General features: G+C 50.8%; 1 protein-coding gene and 1 long non-coding RNA gene across 6 annotated transcripts in view; one reads left to right on the forward strand and one right to left on the reverse strand.

The window, feature by feature from the left end:
• SLC2A1 (solute carrier family 2 member 1) overlaps positions 1–1,583 on the reverse strand; it is a 29,062-nt gene extending 27,479 nt beyond the window's left edge. The window contains exon 1 of the mRNA XM_045476943.1: positions 1,261–1,583. Coding sequence (XP_045332899.1) covers positions 1,261–1,278 — 18 coding nt within the window. The 5' untranslated portion in view covers positions 1,279–1,583. The remainder of the gene's footprint in view (positions 1–1,260) is intronic.
• A 47-nt stretch (positions 1,584–1,630) lies between these two features.
• LOC123597722 overlaps positions 1,631–12,325 on the forward strand; it is a 93,252-nt gene continuing 82,557 nt past the window's right edge. For 3 of the 5 annotated variants that reach the window (XR_006712229.1, XR_006712228.1, XR_006712230.1), the window contains exon 1: positions 1,681–2,216. This is a non-coding gene — a long non-coding RNA (uncharacterized LOC123597722). Of the gene's footprint in view, positions 2,217–11,183; positions 11,318–12,325 lie in introns of all 5 variants that reach the window. The other 2 variants (XR_006712227.1, XR_006712225.1) reach the window with 2 other exon arrangements.

The raw sequence follows: 12,325 nt of genomic DNA on the forward strand, positions 1-12,325 counted from the left end.
GGAAGGGCAGTGTAGAGTTCAGTCCTCTCCCCGCCGCCTTCCAGACTTTTTAAAAAAAAGGGGGGGGGGGGGGGGAAGAGACACCCTCATGCCTCCCCCTGCCAAGAAGCTGGGAAAATTCAAGAGGGAGGTTTTCAAATTAAAAAGTCACTTGAAAATACTCTATACAAGGGGGAAGGGAGGAAAGAAACAATGCCCTGCACGCAGGAGGAGATCAACAAATATTTGTTGAAAAGGAACTGTTCTGGGAAAGTCACAAAGATCCCCTGCAGGACAAGCCTCTTTACAGACGAAAAAAGAGATCTTATCTAGGCAGTTGTTCGCCCCCCGAGGAAAAGACCACATCTCTTCAGAGTACGGAGTGCCCGCCGGACCCCGGGCTCCTGGCGTGCGCTCCTCTCTCTCCGTGGCGGCTAGGGACCCCTTCCCGGGCCGGTCCCGAGGGGCTCGCACTCTCCCGGGTGCTCTCTCGACCCGGCCCTCGCCAGCCCCGCCCGAGCAGGGAAACGTGCCACCTTGGAACTCCTTTCCCCGGTACTTGGCAAAGCTTTGGGGCCTGCACTACGCGGAAAGAAGGGCCTCGGAGGCCGGCTTTCCTTCTCCGCCCTGGAGCCGGGCATCCTGGAGTTGAAGCCCCGGCCTGAGAAAAGTGCCCTCCACCTCGGAACCTCGGAGGACTGGCTCCGGGACCGCGCGAGGCCGTGTCTAGCGCCAAGCAGCAGGCCGCGCGGAGTGTGGCCCCCCGGGAAAGGGGAGCACCGGCTCCGAGGTTGCCGAGTGGGGGCGGGTCCCGCCGCCTCCGCGCGCCGGGGCCGGGGCCGGGCCGGGGGCTCGGCTCGCTCAGCCAATGGGCGCCGCGCTCGAGCCCCCTCCCCCGCCTCGGGAGGAGTCGGCGCGGGGCCTCCGCCGGGGAGATCGTGAGCGACGTGCCGCGCCAGGGCCCTGGGTGCCTTGGCCCCGCCGGGCCGCGTGGACGGCGCGGCGCCCCCGGAAGGAAGCCAGATACTCAATGCGGGCGCCAACTACGCACGCGGCGCCCTCGCGCCCGCCACATCCCGAACCCATCCGCACCCGCGTCCCCTGCCCCGGCAGAGCGCGGCGCTGCAGGCCAGCGCCGAGGAAGGCTCAGAGAGGCGCGCCGCCCTCCTCGGGCGCACAGCGCGGAGGGGCGGCGGGGGAGGTTCGGGCAGGCGGAGGGTCGGAGGGGTCTGCGCCTTTGTTCCGGGCGGGGAGGGCCCGCGCCGCGAGCGCGCGACTCACCTTGCTGCTAGGCTCCATGGCCGCGCTGCGCCGGAGGCTCTGGCAGCGCTGGGTGCGCGGGCGGTGACGGGCGGACGGGCGGCGCTCTCCGGTTCAGGCTTCTGCTCCGGTTCCGAGACTCCGACTGTGATTCCGGTCGTTTGGCCTCCTGCTCCCTGGCGAGCTCGTTCCCAAGACCCTCGGCCCACGATCTCCGCGCTAGCCGGGGCTACCTCTAGCTTCTTGCCTCGAGCGCGCGGACGGTAGAGTTTATAGGACCCCAGCCATTGGCTGGCGCTGCCGGTGTGTGTGGGGTGTGTGGGCAGAGCCTGGGGGCGGGGCCTGGGGCACGTCCGGGGCGGGGCTCGCGGGGAGGGGGCAAGGGTGGGGGAAGGGTCGGGGGATGAGGGCTGGAAGGCGCCCTGTCCGCACCTCGCTCTGGCGGCGGATCTCTCCCGCTGCCCGTGCCCTGGGTCCCAGGAAGCGCCCTCGCTGTGTGACGCTAAACAAGTGTGCACACCTCTCTGAGCCTCAGGGACTAATAGCAAAATGGTGGAGCTGGTACCCGGCTGTACGGCAAATTGGGAGCGGCGTAGGGTAGCGCTTAAGAGCGAGGACTCTGTGGAGTCCTTACTCCGCCGCCAGATAACTTCCGTAAACTAAAGATAATAATAGTGCCACCTCATAGGTTTGTTAAGATTAAGTGAGTTAATATTTATAAAGTGTTTAGAACAGTGTCTGTTTCGTGCTAAGTGCTATTTAAGTATTTGTTAGACTAACTACGGGAGGTCTCGCTCCGACATTTTCTCCTAACCCCCGTCCACCCCCAACATTCCTGTTTGCCAGCCAATCCTTGCTTTCGCACGGGCTGGGCCTTCTGCCTGAAAATCCATACCCACCTCTTCTCTGGGCTTTCGCATCATTCCTTTGTGAAGTCTTCTCTACTCCTGACAGGACATGTGAGTCTATGGCAACAGGTAAGTGTGAAAAATACGAACGCTAAGAGCACAAGAGGCCTTGGGTTTAAGCCAGCTCTATTGTATACCAGCCCTAGCATGATCCCAGGCAACGTGCTGGCTTTTGAGCCTCGGTTTTCTTACGGGTAAAACGGAATTAATACCACCTTCAACCTCATGTGCTGTCGTGAAAGTTATAATTTCCAGATAAGTCCATGAAGTACTCAGCGCTTGCTGACACACAGCAAGTCCTCCTTAGGGGTAGTGGTATTACTTCACCTTCTTTCCTCTTCTAAACTGTGTCTTACTTGAGACACAGTGAAGGCAAAGACCCCCAGTCCAAAGTCCCAAGGTTAGGCAGAGCGTCCCTTTTCCTGTGGAGAGGGACAGAGAGAGGTTACTTTCAGCTGGAAAGGAGCAGGCTGAGCTGACCACATGACTCCTGGACTCGTTTGTCTGGGCTGTGTCCACTGCTGCAGAGGGGGCACCCTGGCTGGGCCCGGAGCTCTGGAAGGGGGAGCAGGCCCCTTCTGGACACACACCTGCCGGCGGCTTCTATTTCTGTGGTCAACCAGCTGCTCAGCCTGGAAAGCTTGGGGGTACCTCTTCTTCAGGTACCAGCGGCCACCAAGTCCTGTTGATATCAATTTCTGTACCACCCCATCCTCCTTCCCTCCCTGCTGTCTGCAGGGCCTCTGCTCCTCTGGTCTCACCTCCATTCCTGACCTTCACTGTCATGCCCTGTGTGACTGATGCTGCCGGAGAGGGAGCAAGGCCCAGCCTGCTTAGTTTACCAGCTCTGCCTCACCTCCACACCGGCATTTTCTACATCTCTACTCTTGCTCGGGGTGTTCCCTCTGCCCGATTCCCTCCACTTCCCCCCTCAGTGTGCCAGAATGCTTCAGACTGCACAAAGTACTTCTGGAATGGGGCTTCTGGAAAGTGTCCCAGAGTCCCCCAAGAGAGAATCTTTATCTTCTTTACCCTTGGGCCCGTCTTTCTTTTTCTTTTTCTTTTTCTTTTTCTTTTTCTTTTTCGGCTTCAGACTGCACAAAGTACCTCTGGAATGGGGCTTCTGGAAAGTGTCCCAGAGTCCCCCAAGAGAGAATCTTTATCTTCTTTACCCTTGGGCCCGTCTTTCTTTTTCTTTTTCTTTTTCTTTTTCTTTTTCGGCTTCAGACTGCACAAAGTACCTCTGGAATGGGGCTTCTGGAAAGTGTCCCAGAGTCCCCCAAGAGAGAATCTTTATCTTCTTTACCCTTGGGCCCGTCTTTCTTTTTCTTTTTCTTTTTCTTTTTCTTTTTCTTTTTCTTTTTCTTTTTCTTTCTTTCTTTCTTTCTTTCTTTCTTTCTTTCTTTCTTTTCTTTTTCTTCCTCCTTCTTTCCTTCTTTCTTTCTTTAAATTTATTTATTTTGAGAGAGAGGGAGAGAGTTCATGGGGCTCAAACTCATGAATCATGAGACCATGACCCGAGCCAAAATCAGGAGTAGGTCGCTCAACTGACTGAGCCACCCAGGCACCCCATACCTTTGGTGTTTCTTAGTGTGCTGCTGGTCCTTCCTATCCTCCCCTAGATGGAGCACCCTGAGGACGGCTTCTGTGGTGGAGACACATGATGAAGGAGTGAAGGCAGGTGATAATGAACGATCATATGAGTAGCTAGTCTGCCTGTTTCCTGCCAACGCTTCTAGTATTTCCTTAAGTACCTTTTTGGTTTTGCCACTTCCCTGCTCAAATTCTCCATAGCTCCTTGTTTCCAAGCACATTCAGTCTATTGTTCATGCCTCTTCCCAACTGTGAGTATGTCTCACTCAGCCCATGGGTCACACTCACCATCAGGCTTCCTTTCCTTCTCTAGACCAGCCCTGTGTTGGTCACTTCCCCAGGGATAGACGCATATGTGTCTGTTGCTAGCTTTATGGAGCCCCTAAACTGGAAAGGATGGAAGAGGAGAAATGGACAGCAATAATACCAAGTTGAGTGTACAGGGAAAAGAATGTGCATAGGAGCAGAACTTGTACCCCAGAAGAAGGAGAGGGAGTAGAGAGCTTCAGGGAAGGGAGGGGGCATGCTGAGCAGGGTTTAGAAGGCTGAACATGAGTTCACCAGGTGGATCATAGGGAAGGCCATTCTTGCAAGAGGGAAGAACATGTGCAAAGACAGCAGGTAGAGAGAGAGAAGAAAGAATCTCTAGACCATACTCAGAGACTGATGGTGGACCCCTGGATTCAGATTCCTGAGTCCCAGTTCTGCAATTTATTTGCCAAACATCACTGAGCAAATCCCTTCTCTCTGAGCCTCAAGACTCATATCTGTAAAATAGGTGTAACAATTTCCTCCTGGATCGGCCTGAGGAAAAATGGATATGTGTAAACGTTTATCCAAATAAACAGTACTAATTAATAATGTCAAATCAAATCCCCTTCCTGTGGTCAGGGTAGCATTAGAAGACAAAGCAGAATGGCCAGAAAAACAGCTTTACCTTCACCCCACTTCATCATATCTGCCCAAAGAGACCCCCGTTATCTGCTTGAAATTCCATTTCTGGGTGTTCTCTCTCTGTAAAAGTTTTATGACCCCCCCTAGAGGCTGCCTTTTAGAGGTAAATTCATGAGAAGCTATTAACTGGATCAGAGGTTAGATTCTCAGGTGGGCTAGTTTATTTTGGGGGGTGGCTGAGTCCTGGAAAACAGGATTTAACTCCAACCAGAGAGGTAACACCAGAGAAAAAGCCTAAATGGCATCTGAGCCTGGAAGTTTGGGATGTGAGGGAAGAGAGAGCATGAGCAAATGCCCGGAAGGGGTCATGAAGGTGCAGCCTAAACCACAGACCCCTCCTAGGCAGCCCCTGTGGCTGCCACGTAGGGACTTGGGAAAGAGAGGAGATCAAGTTAGGGAGAACTGGAGCTATGGAAGAGCTGGGGTCATAAAGCCCCTCAAATGCCAGGGTATAGGAGTTAAGACTTTATTCAATGAGCGTTGGGGAGCCATGGAGGGTTTTTTTTTTTTTTTTAATTTTTTTTTTTCAATGTTTATTTATTTTTGGGACAGAGAGAGACAGAGCATGAACGGGGGAGGGGCGGAGGGAGAGGGAGACACAGAATCGGAAACAGGCTCCAGGCTCTGAGCCATCAGCCCAGAGCCTGACGCGGGGCTCGAACTCACGGACCGCGAGATCGTGACCTGGCTGAAGTCGGACGCTCAACCGACTGCGCCACCCAGGCGCCCCGAGCCATGGAGGGTTTTTGAGCAGGGGAAGGACCGAAGGAAATCTCAGCTTCCCCTCAAGCCTCCCCTACCCCAAGGTTTTAAAGAAGGCTGGAAAGGAGGCTGTGGAGTCCTGGTGCTCAGCTTGGAGGGACTTAGGGGCCCTCCACTCCCCCTCAACCCCAAGCTGTGCTCACACTGGCAGCTTTGTTCCCTGGAGGCTGCGTTTAGCTCTGGAAGGAACTCGACTTTTTCTGGGTCTGATTCCAAGCAGTTCCAACCCTAGCCAGTCGGAGGAAGGGCTCTCTGGGACTGAAGGGGCGGTGCCAGGTGGCCCAGCGGCTGCTGGCGCCGGGGTGCGTGCCTGAGAGCACGCACGTGGGCTTGGGCGGAGCTGTGCAGGGCGGTCCTAGCGGCTCCCTAGCCTCGAGTGAGTAAGGAGGCCCGGGAAGAGGGTTTTTTTTTTTTTTTTTTTTTTTTTTTTTCCTTTTGCCTTTAAAGGCAAGCGTCCCGGAGAAAAGGCGAAAAACCGTTGCTGAGTAAGCCTCCGCTGATGCAAGGGGGGCTGGCCCTGGCTGGGACCGGGGCGCCCCTAATCCTTAGTATGTTTTGCAACTCAAATGCTCCCAGGCTGCAGGTAAACACGGTGTTGGACTCCAGAAAGGCCTGATGGGCCAAGCAGGACAGTTTTCTGTTTAATATTTTCATTCTAATTTGCACACCTGTTCAAACCACCCGCTGTCCGAGAACTTTTCAGTTTGCCTTCTTTATCCTTTCGTGCACCCTTCCCCGGATCTCTGCAAGCGTTCTCATCGGGGCAACCACCTGCTCGCTAATGCTGGAGGACAAAGAGGGAATATATTCCTTCTCCATTCTCTCCCGAGCTCCAGGCTTGTCTGTACAGCTGCCTCCATGAGAGCCCTTTAAATGTCCTACAGGTACCTACCTGGCACTCACTTTGTTTAACTCTAAATCCATCTTCCCCCGCCACCCACCCCCACTGTCCCCACCTCAGAGATGGCTCCTCTATCCACCAGATTGCCTAAGCCAGAGACCTGGCATCTTCCTTGACTCCTCTTTCTCTCTCATTCCTAATATCCTGTCCTAAGAACTCTGTCCTTCCAAAATATCACTGGACTCCACCCCCTCCTCTTCGTCCCCGCTGGCCCTGAGCTAGCACAGTCTAGAACCCCCGTGTATCCATGCTCCCACTTGCCACCATAGTGGTCTCTCTAAAACGCCCAGCCACTGCATCCTTCCCTTGTTTAAACATCTTTCCCAGGCATGCCACACATGGCTACATCTCGCAGACATAATGTGGAGTGAAAGAAGCCATATGCAAAATAGTGTGATTTCACGTATACAAAATTGAGAAACAGGCAAAATTTACCTGAGGGATTAGAAGTCTGGATAATAGTTACCCTGGGAGGGAAGGCAGTGACTATGAGGGGAGCTGATATGAGCGCTGGGACTGGTTGGTATAAGGCAGGATCAACATTACTGACATTTTCCTTTTGCCCTGAGCTTTCATATGACTCAACACGGTACCATTACTAATCCCGTCTTCATATAAAATTTAGATATTTTGTCATCATGGATTTTTTTTGCATTAACTTTGAGTTTTTGAAAAACACCACATTGAAACATTGTTTATCTTGATGACTGAACTTTTTGACCCCTCCCCCCACCCCGCCTTAAATTTTACTGTGGAGGTGAGCGCCTCACTTGCTGTATCCTAGCCCTGACCGGCTGGGAATGTTTTGTAATCAGGGTGTTAGTTACAGGGTGTGTTCAGTTTGTAGAAATTCACCGAGCTGTATACACTTTCAATTTTTGCACTTTTCTGTATGTACATCATGCTTCGATTAATTTTTTTCCTTTTTTTACTTAACGAAGTAAGTCCACTTGCCCTAGCATCTGTAGCACCAAGAACAGTACCTGGCACATGCTGGGACTCAGTACATAGTTGTTGAAAGAATGGATACAATATTATTCCAGTTAACTTAATTCCCACAAGAACTTGATGAGATAAATATTTTTCTCTCCCATTTTCTTTTTTAAATTTTTTTTCATGTTCATTTTTGAGACAGAGAGAGCAGGAGAGGGGCAGAGAGAGAGGGAGACACAGAATCCAAAGCAGGCTCCAGGCTCTGAGCTGTCAGCACAGAGCCCAACACAGGGCTTGAACTCATGAACCGGGAGATCATGACCTGAGCCGAAGTCAGAGGCTTAACCGACTGAGACACCCAGTTGCCCCTCTCCCATTTGTAAAAGAGACAACCGAGATTCAGGGAAGTGAAGTAATTTGACCGAGATCAGGTAGTAAGTGTGAGTTCTAGCACCTTGATGAAAAAAATAAAAACTCTGACAAGCAGCACTTGTTCAGGTACTTGGCCCAACACCAGCACAAGCATGTACCTGGGTCTGGCTCTTATCAATTAGATTACAATGATTTGAGCCTTATCTTTCCCCAGGTAATGACCTCTTTGGGGCAGGGGCTCAGGCTTCTGTCTTCTCTCTGTTCACCTAGTTGCTTAGCACAAGGAAGAGGCTGTAAATGTTTAATAAATAAATGAAGCAAAGAATGAATGAATGAGTGAGGAGTCTGTCAGTGATATGTGGTATGGAGAGCACAGGTATCGGAGACAGATCTGCTAGCTGTGTGTCTTTGGGCATATTACTTAGGCTTTGTGAGTCTCGATTTCCCCAACTGTAAAATGAGAGGAATATTAGTACGTACCTCAAAGACCGATTGAGAATAGGAAGTGAGAAAATGATTGTCGGGTGACTGGCATATAATAAATAGTTGAAAAATGATAACTGTGTTTACATTCTCAAAGCCGGACTTACGTCAGGGTGGCAGGAATCTACCTCTTTGGATTTCCACGTATTGTTTTCTGGGGGTCTCTGGAGTTAGAAGGAGGGGACCTCATGCAGCCATGAGGGCTTTCCTCCTCAAGCCCACAGACAGGGAGAGTACTGGAACAGTCCTGAAGTTGGCCTTATGGCTCAGCTCCATGCGGCCAGTGGTCCCATCTTTGACATGTTGTGTTCTCTCTGTGAGCCTCAGTTTTGTCTCTGTAAAATGGAGCTCAGAACAGTCTTGACCCTATGGGGGCCACTGAGGAGGGTTCATCAGCTTGTCCCTGGGCCTCGTGCCCAGTAGACTCTCTGTTAAGGTTGCGTCTGAGGAATTAATCTGGCACCCTAAGGTAGGACCAGCAAGAAGACTGGAGCGTCTCAGCGACCCTGAGAAGCCCAAGGACTGATGGGAAAAACAAACAGCCCGACCGGGGTCTCTTTTGTTCTTAGAGACTTGTTTCTCCTGAAAAATAACATTGCCCTTTATGCTGATGCAACTTTTTTTAAGTGTGTAAGATACCTTCCCACGCATCATTCCTTGCACCCTCCTCACACCTTGTGCTGAGGGCAAGACTAGATTTATTCAGATTTCCGCAGTGCGGTTGAGGAGACCGAGACGCGCAGGAGTCAGACGCCACACCAGAGGAGGGATCTGGTAGCAAATCGAATGTATGAAACCTGGGCTTCTTAATGGCCGGATACCACCGTGCGGCGATTGGGATCCAGACAGCTCATTCCCTAAGCAAGCAGCCTTGACCCAGCAGGTGTCACGCTGTGCTCACCCCCCTCCCCCAGCCCCTACCTGGATGCCACCTGGCAGTCACACGCACATTCATCAGGAGTTGCTGGCTGACTCACACCGTTTATACCAGAGCTGACTCATGCTTTAGAAGGGGGAGAGTGAAAACCAGTTGGGCGCCCAGAGAAACCCTCCCTTCCTCCATGAGGCTTGAAATGAATGCCCCAAATCCATGGAAGTTTAGTTCTAAAAAAAGGAAAAGTGTCGTGGGCTGGCTGGAGACAGAGGACTCAGAGAGGGTTGGTGGTTCCGCCATGCTGGGCTGTGTTACGGGTCTGCTGGGTGACTTCAGGCCAGTCACTGTCCCTTTCTAAGCCTCAGTCTCTTCCATTTTGTAACGAGGAGCTTGTAACAGGTACCCTCCAAGGCCCTCCTGACTCTGGGTTGACAGGACTTGTCATAAGAAAAAGTCATGTGTGGGGCGCCTGGGTGGCTCAGTCGGTTAAGGGTCCAACTCTTGATTTTGGCTCAGGTCATGATCTCACGGTTTGTGGATTCGACCCCTGCATCCGGCTCTGTGCTGACAGTGTAGAGCCTGCTTGGGATTCTCTCTCTCTCTCTCTCTCTCTCTGACCCTCCCCCCACTTGCTTTCTATCTTTCTCTCAAAATAAATAAACTTAAAAAAAAAAGAAGTCATGTGTATGGACAGTTTGCTGTGTGCCAGGCGCATGGCTAAGTGCTCAGCATGGAATTATCTTCTTTAATTCTTATAACCAATCCCAGACCCACTCCATTTCACAAAGAAGTTAACCAAGGTGCATTTCTTGAGTAATGTGCCCCAGGTCAAGGAGGTAAACAAGTGGCAGATCTGAGAACTGAACCCAGTCTGTTCCTAGAACTCTCATAAACTGCTCTACACCCATTCTGTTGATCTTGCTAGACCTCATTTTTCTCATTAAAAAAAAAAAATCGTGGTAAAATATACACAACATGAAATTTACCATTTTAGCCGCTTTTAAGGGTACAGTCCGGTGGCATTAAGTGCATTCACACTGTTGTGCAACCATCACCACCATCCATCCCCAGAACTTTTTCATCCTCCCGAAGTGAAACTCTTTACCCATTGAACAGTCACCCCCATCACCTTACCCTCAGCCCCTGGCAACCACCATATTACTTTGGGTCTCTATGAATCTAACTGGTCTGGGTACCTCATATAAATTTTTCTTATCTTTAAAACTATGATAATAAAAGTTCAGGTAATTTGTTCCTTCTCCCAGGGGAGCACTTGGCTCCATTTCTTCCATTCAACAGCTGTGTGCCCTCAGGCAGGTTGCTTCATCTCTCTCTCTCTCTGAGTCTCCCGTTTCCACAACCCTAAAATTGGCCTAATGAGCCCTGACTTGTGGGGCTGTTAGCAGGATTCCAGGAGACCATGAGTGAAGGTGTTCGGAGGGTGCGATGCCACTGCTGGGGCTTGTTATATGTACCTTCTTCCTGGAGCACTGGGACCGGGACCCTGGCTTAGATTTAGGGGTATGAGAGCTGGAAAGATGTTCAGGTTGCACATGTCAACCTATGTACAGATGAGAAGACTGAGGCCCAGAGAGGTAGAAATGACTTGTCCAGAGTCGTGCACAGAACTCCACGCATCTGTGGGCATCTATGCCCTGAACGCTGTGACCTGCAGATGGCAGGTACCCAATAGATGTTTGCTGCTGAGGCTGGAAGGTGCAGGCCATGGCATAAAGAGAGGGCCTTGACTGCTCAGCTATGGAGCCCTGCCCTCAGGCAGCTTGCATTCCATCCTGTGTACCTGGTATTGGAAGGTGGCTGGTAGAGCCTTGCTTATAGCAGGTGCTGGGGCGATATTCTTCTATCTTGGCTTGTTCTTCTTTTCACTGGTTCCCAGAGGCCTGGGAGGTCCTCTGTGCCTGAGAGTCCCATCTTTCTTATACCCTTAGAGTAATCATTGTCAGGATTTTTTGGGTGCAAGTATCAATATATTTAAGCCAACTTCAGCCAACAAAGGAGAATTTATTAAAGGATACAGAGGTGCCTCACAAACCAGGGGCAGAAAGGCAGTTGGATGCTGACAAAGCTGTGCCATCAGTGAGGAGGCTGCCACAGGGATGGTCTGTGTCACTCATCCCTGCTTTATTCTTCTTTCTCTGCCCAGACAGGCATGTCTCCACAAGGCAGATTATGCCAGAATATGCGTGGGACCATTTCAACGACCCTCAGGCTGATTTGACTGTCTCCTGGTCCTGATTCTAAGTTTGTAGACAAGAGAAGCATATCAGCCCAGTTTGGGTGAGATGTTTATCTTGGGTCCGATTGGCTATAGTCAGGTGATGGGGTCATAGAGCACATACCAGGCTGGCAGGGCTCACCTCTGTGTGGGGGTGGGGCGGAGGAAGATGTGTGATTCCTGATGGAGGCACACAGGCAAATATGTGCACCCATTAAAAATGTTGTTTAGGGGCGCCTGGGTGGCTCAGTCGGTTAAGTGTCCGACTTCGGCTCAGGTCATGATCTCACGGTCCGTGGGTTCGAGCCCCGCGTCGGGCTCTGTGCTGACAGCTCAGAGCCTGGAGCCCTTTTCAGATTCTGTGTCTCCCTCTCTCTCTGCCCCTCCCCTGTTCATGCTCTGTCTCTCTCTGTCTCAAAAAAATAAATAAACGTTAAAAAAAATTAAAAAAAAATTGTTGTTTAATGGACATATACCGTCATTGACATGGAAAGAAAGTCAAGAGGGTTTTTTTGGATGAACAAAACAGGTTACAGAACAAGCATGTTTATGCCATTTTTAAAAGTAAACATCATATGTAATGTAAATGAATCTCTATACACAAATGTAGGCTAAATATTAATTGAAATGACGAGTAGTAGACTTAGGGGTAATTTTTATTTTCTTCTTTTGTAATATCTGCATTTTTCTGATTTTTTTCCCTAAAGAATGAATATCAGTTGAGTCATAATGAAGGTGCTCTTACTTCACAGGGCTGCAGTGTGTGCTAAGACATTTATTCACTTATTCCATAAATATTTACTAACCATCTCGTACATGATGGTGTTTGCGAAAGCCACGCAGTGATGGGCCAGTGGTGGATACTCAATGACTGGGCTCAGCCAAGGCTCTTCTGTCAGGTGGCACACACGGGAGCTGGGTGCTCGGTCACAGGTGCTCTGTTCTATGGGTCTACATACATTTCAAAAATCTAGGAAATGAAAACACTGGGGTGCTTCCACTATCTAAGCCACTCCAAGCTGAGTGGCTTTAAACGGCAATGATATGTGATTTCTCCTGATTTTGTGGAT

This window comes from Leopardus geoffroyi, chromosome C1 (assembly GCF_018350155.1).
Source record: "Leopardus geoffroyi isolate Oge1 chromosome C1, O.geoffroyi_Oge1_pat1.0, whole genome shotgun sequence".
In the NCBI taxonomy this organism is placed as follows: Eukaryota; Metazoa; Chordata; class Mammalia; order Carnivora; family Felidae; genus Leopardus; species Leopardus geoffroyi.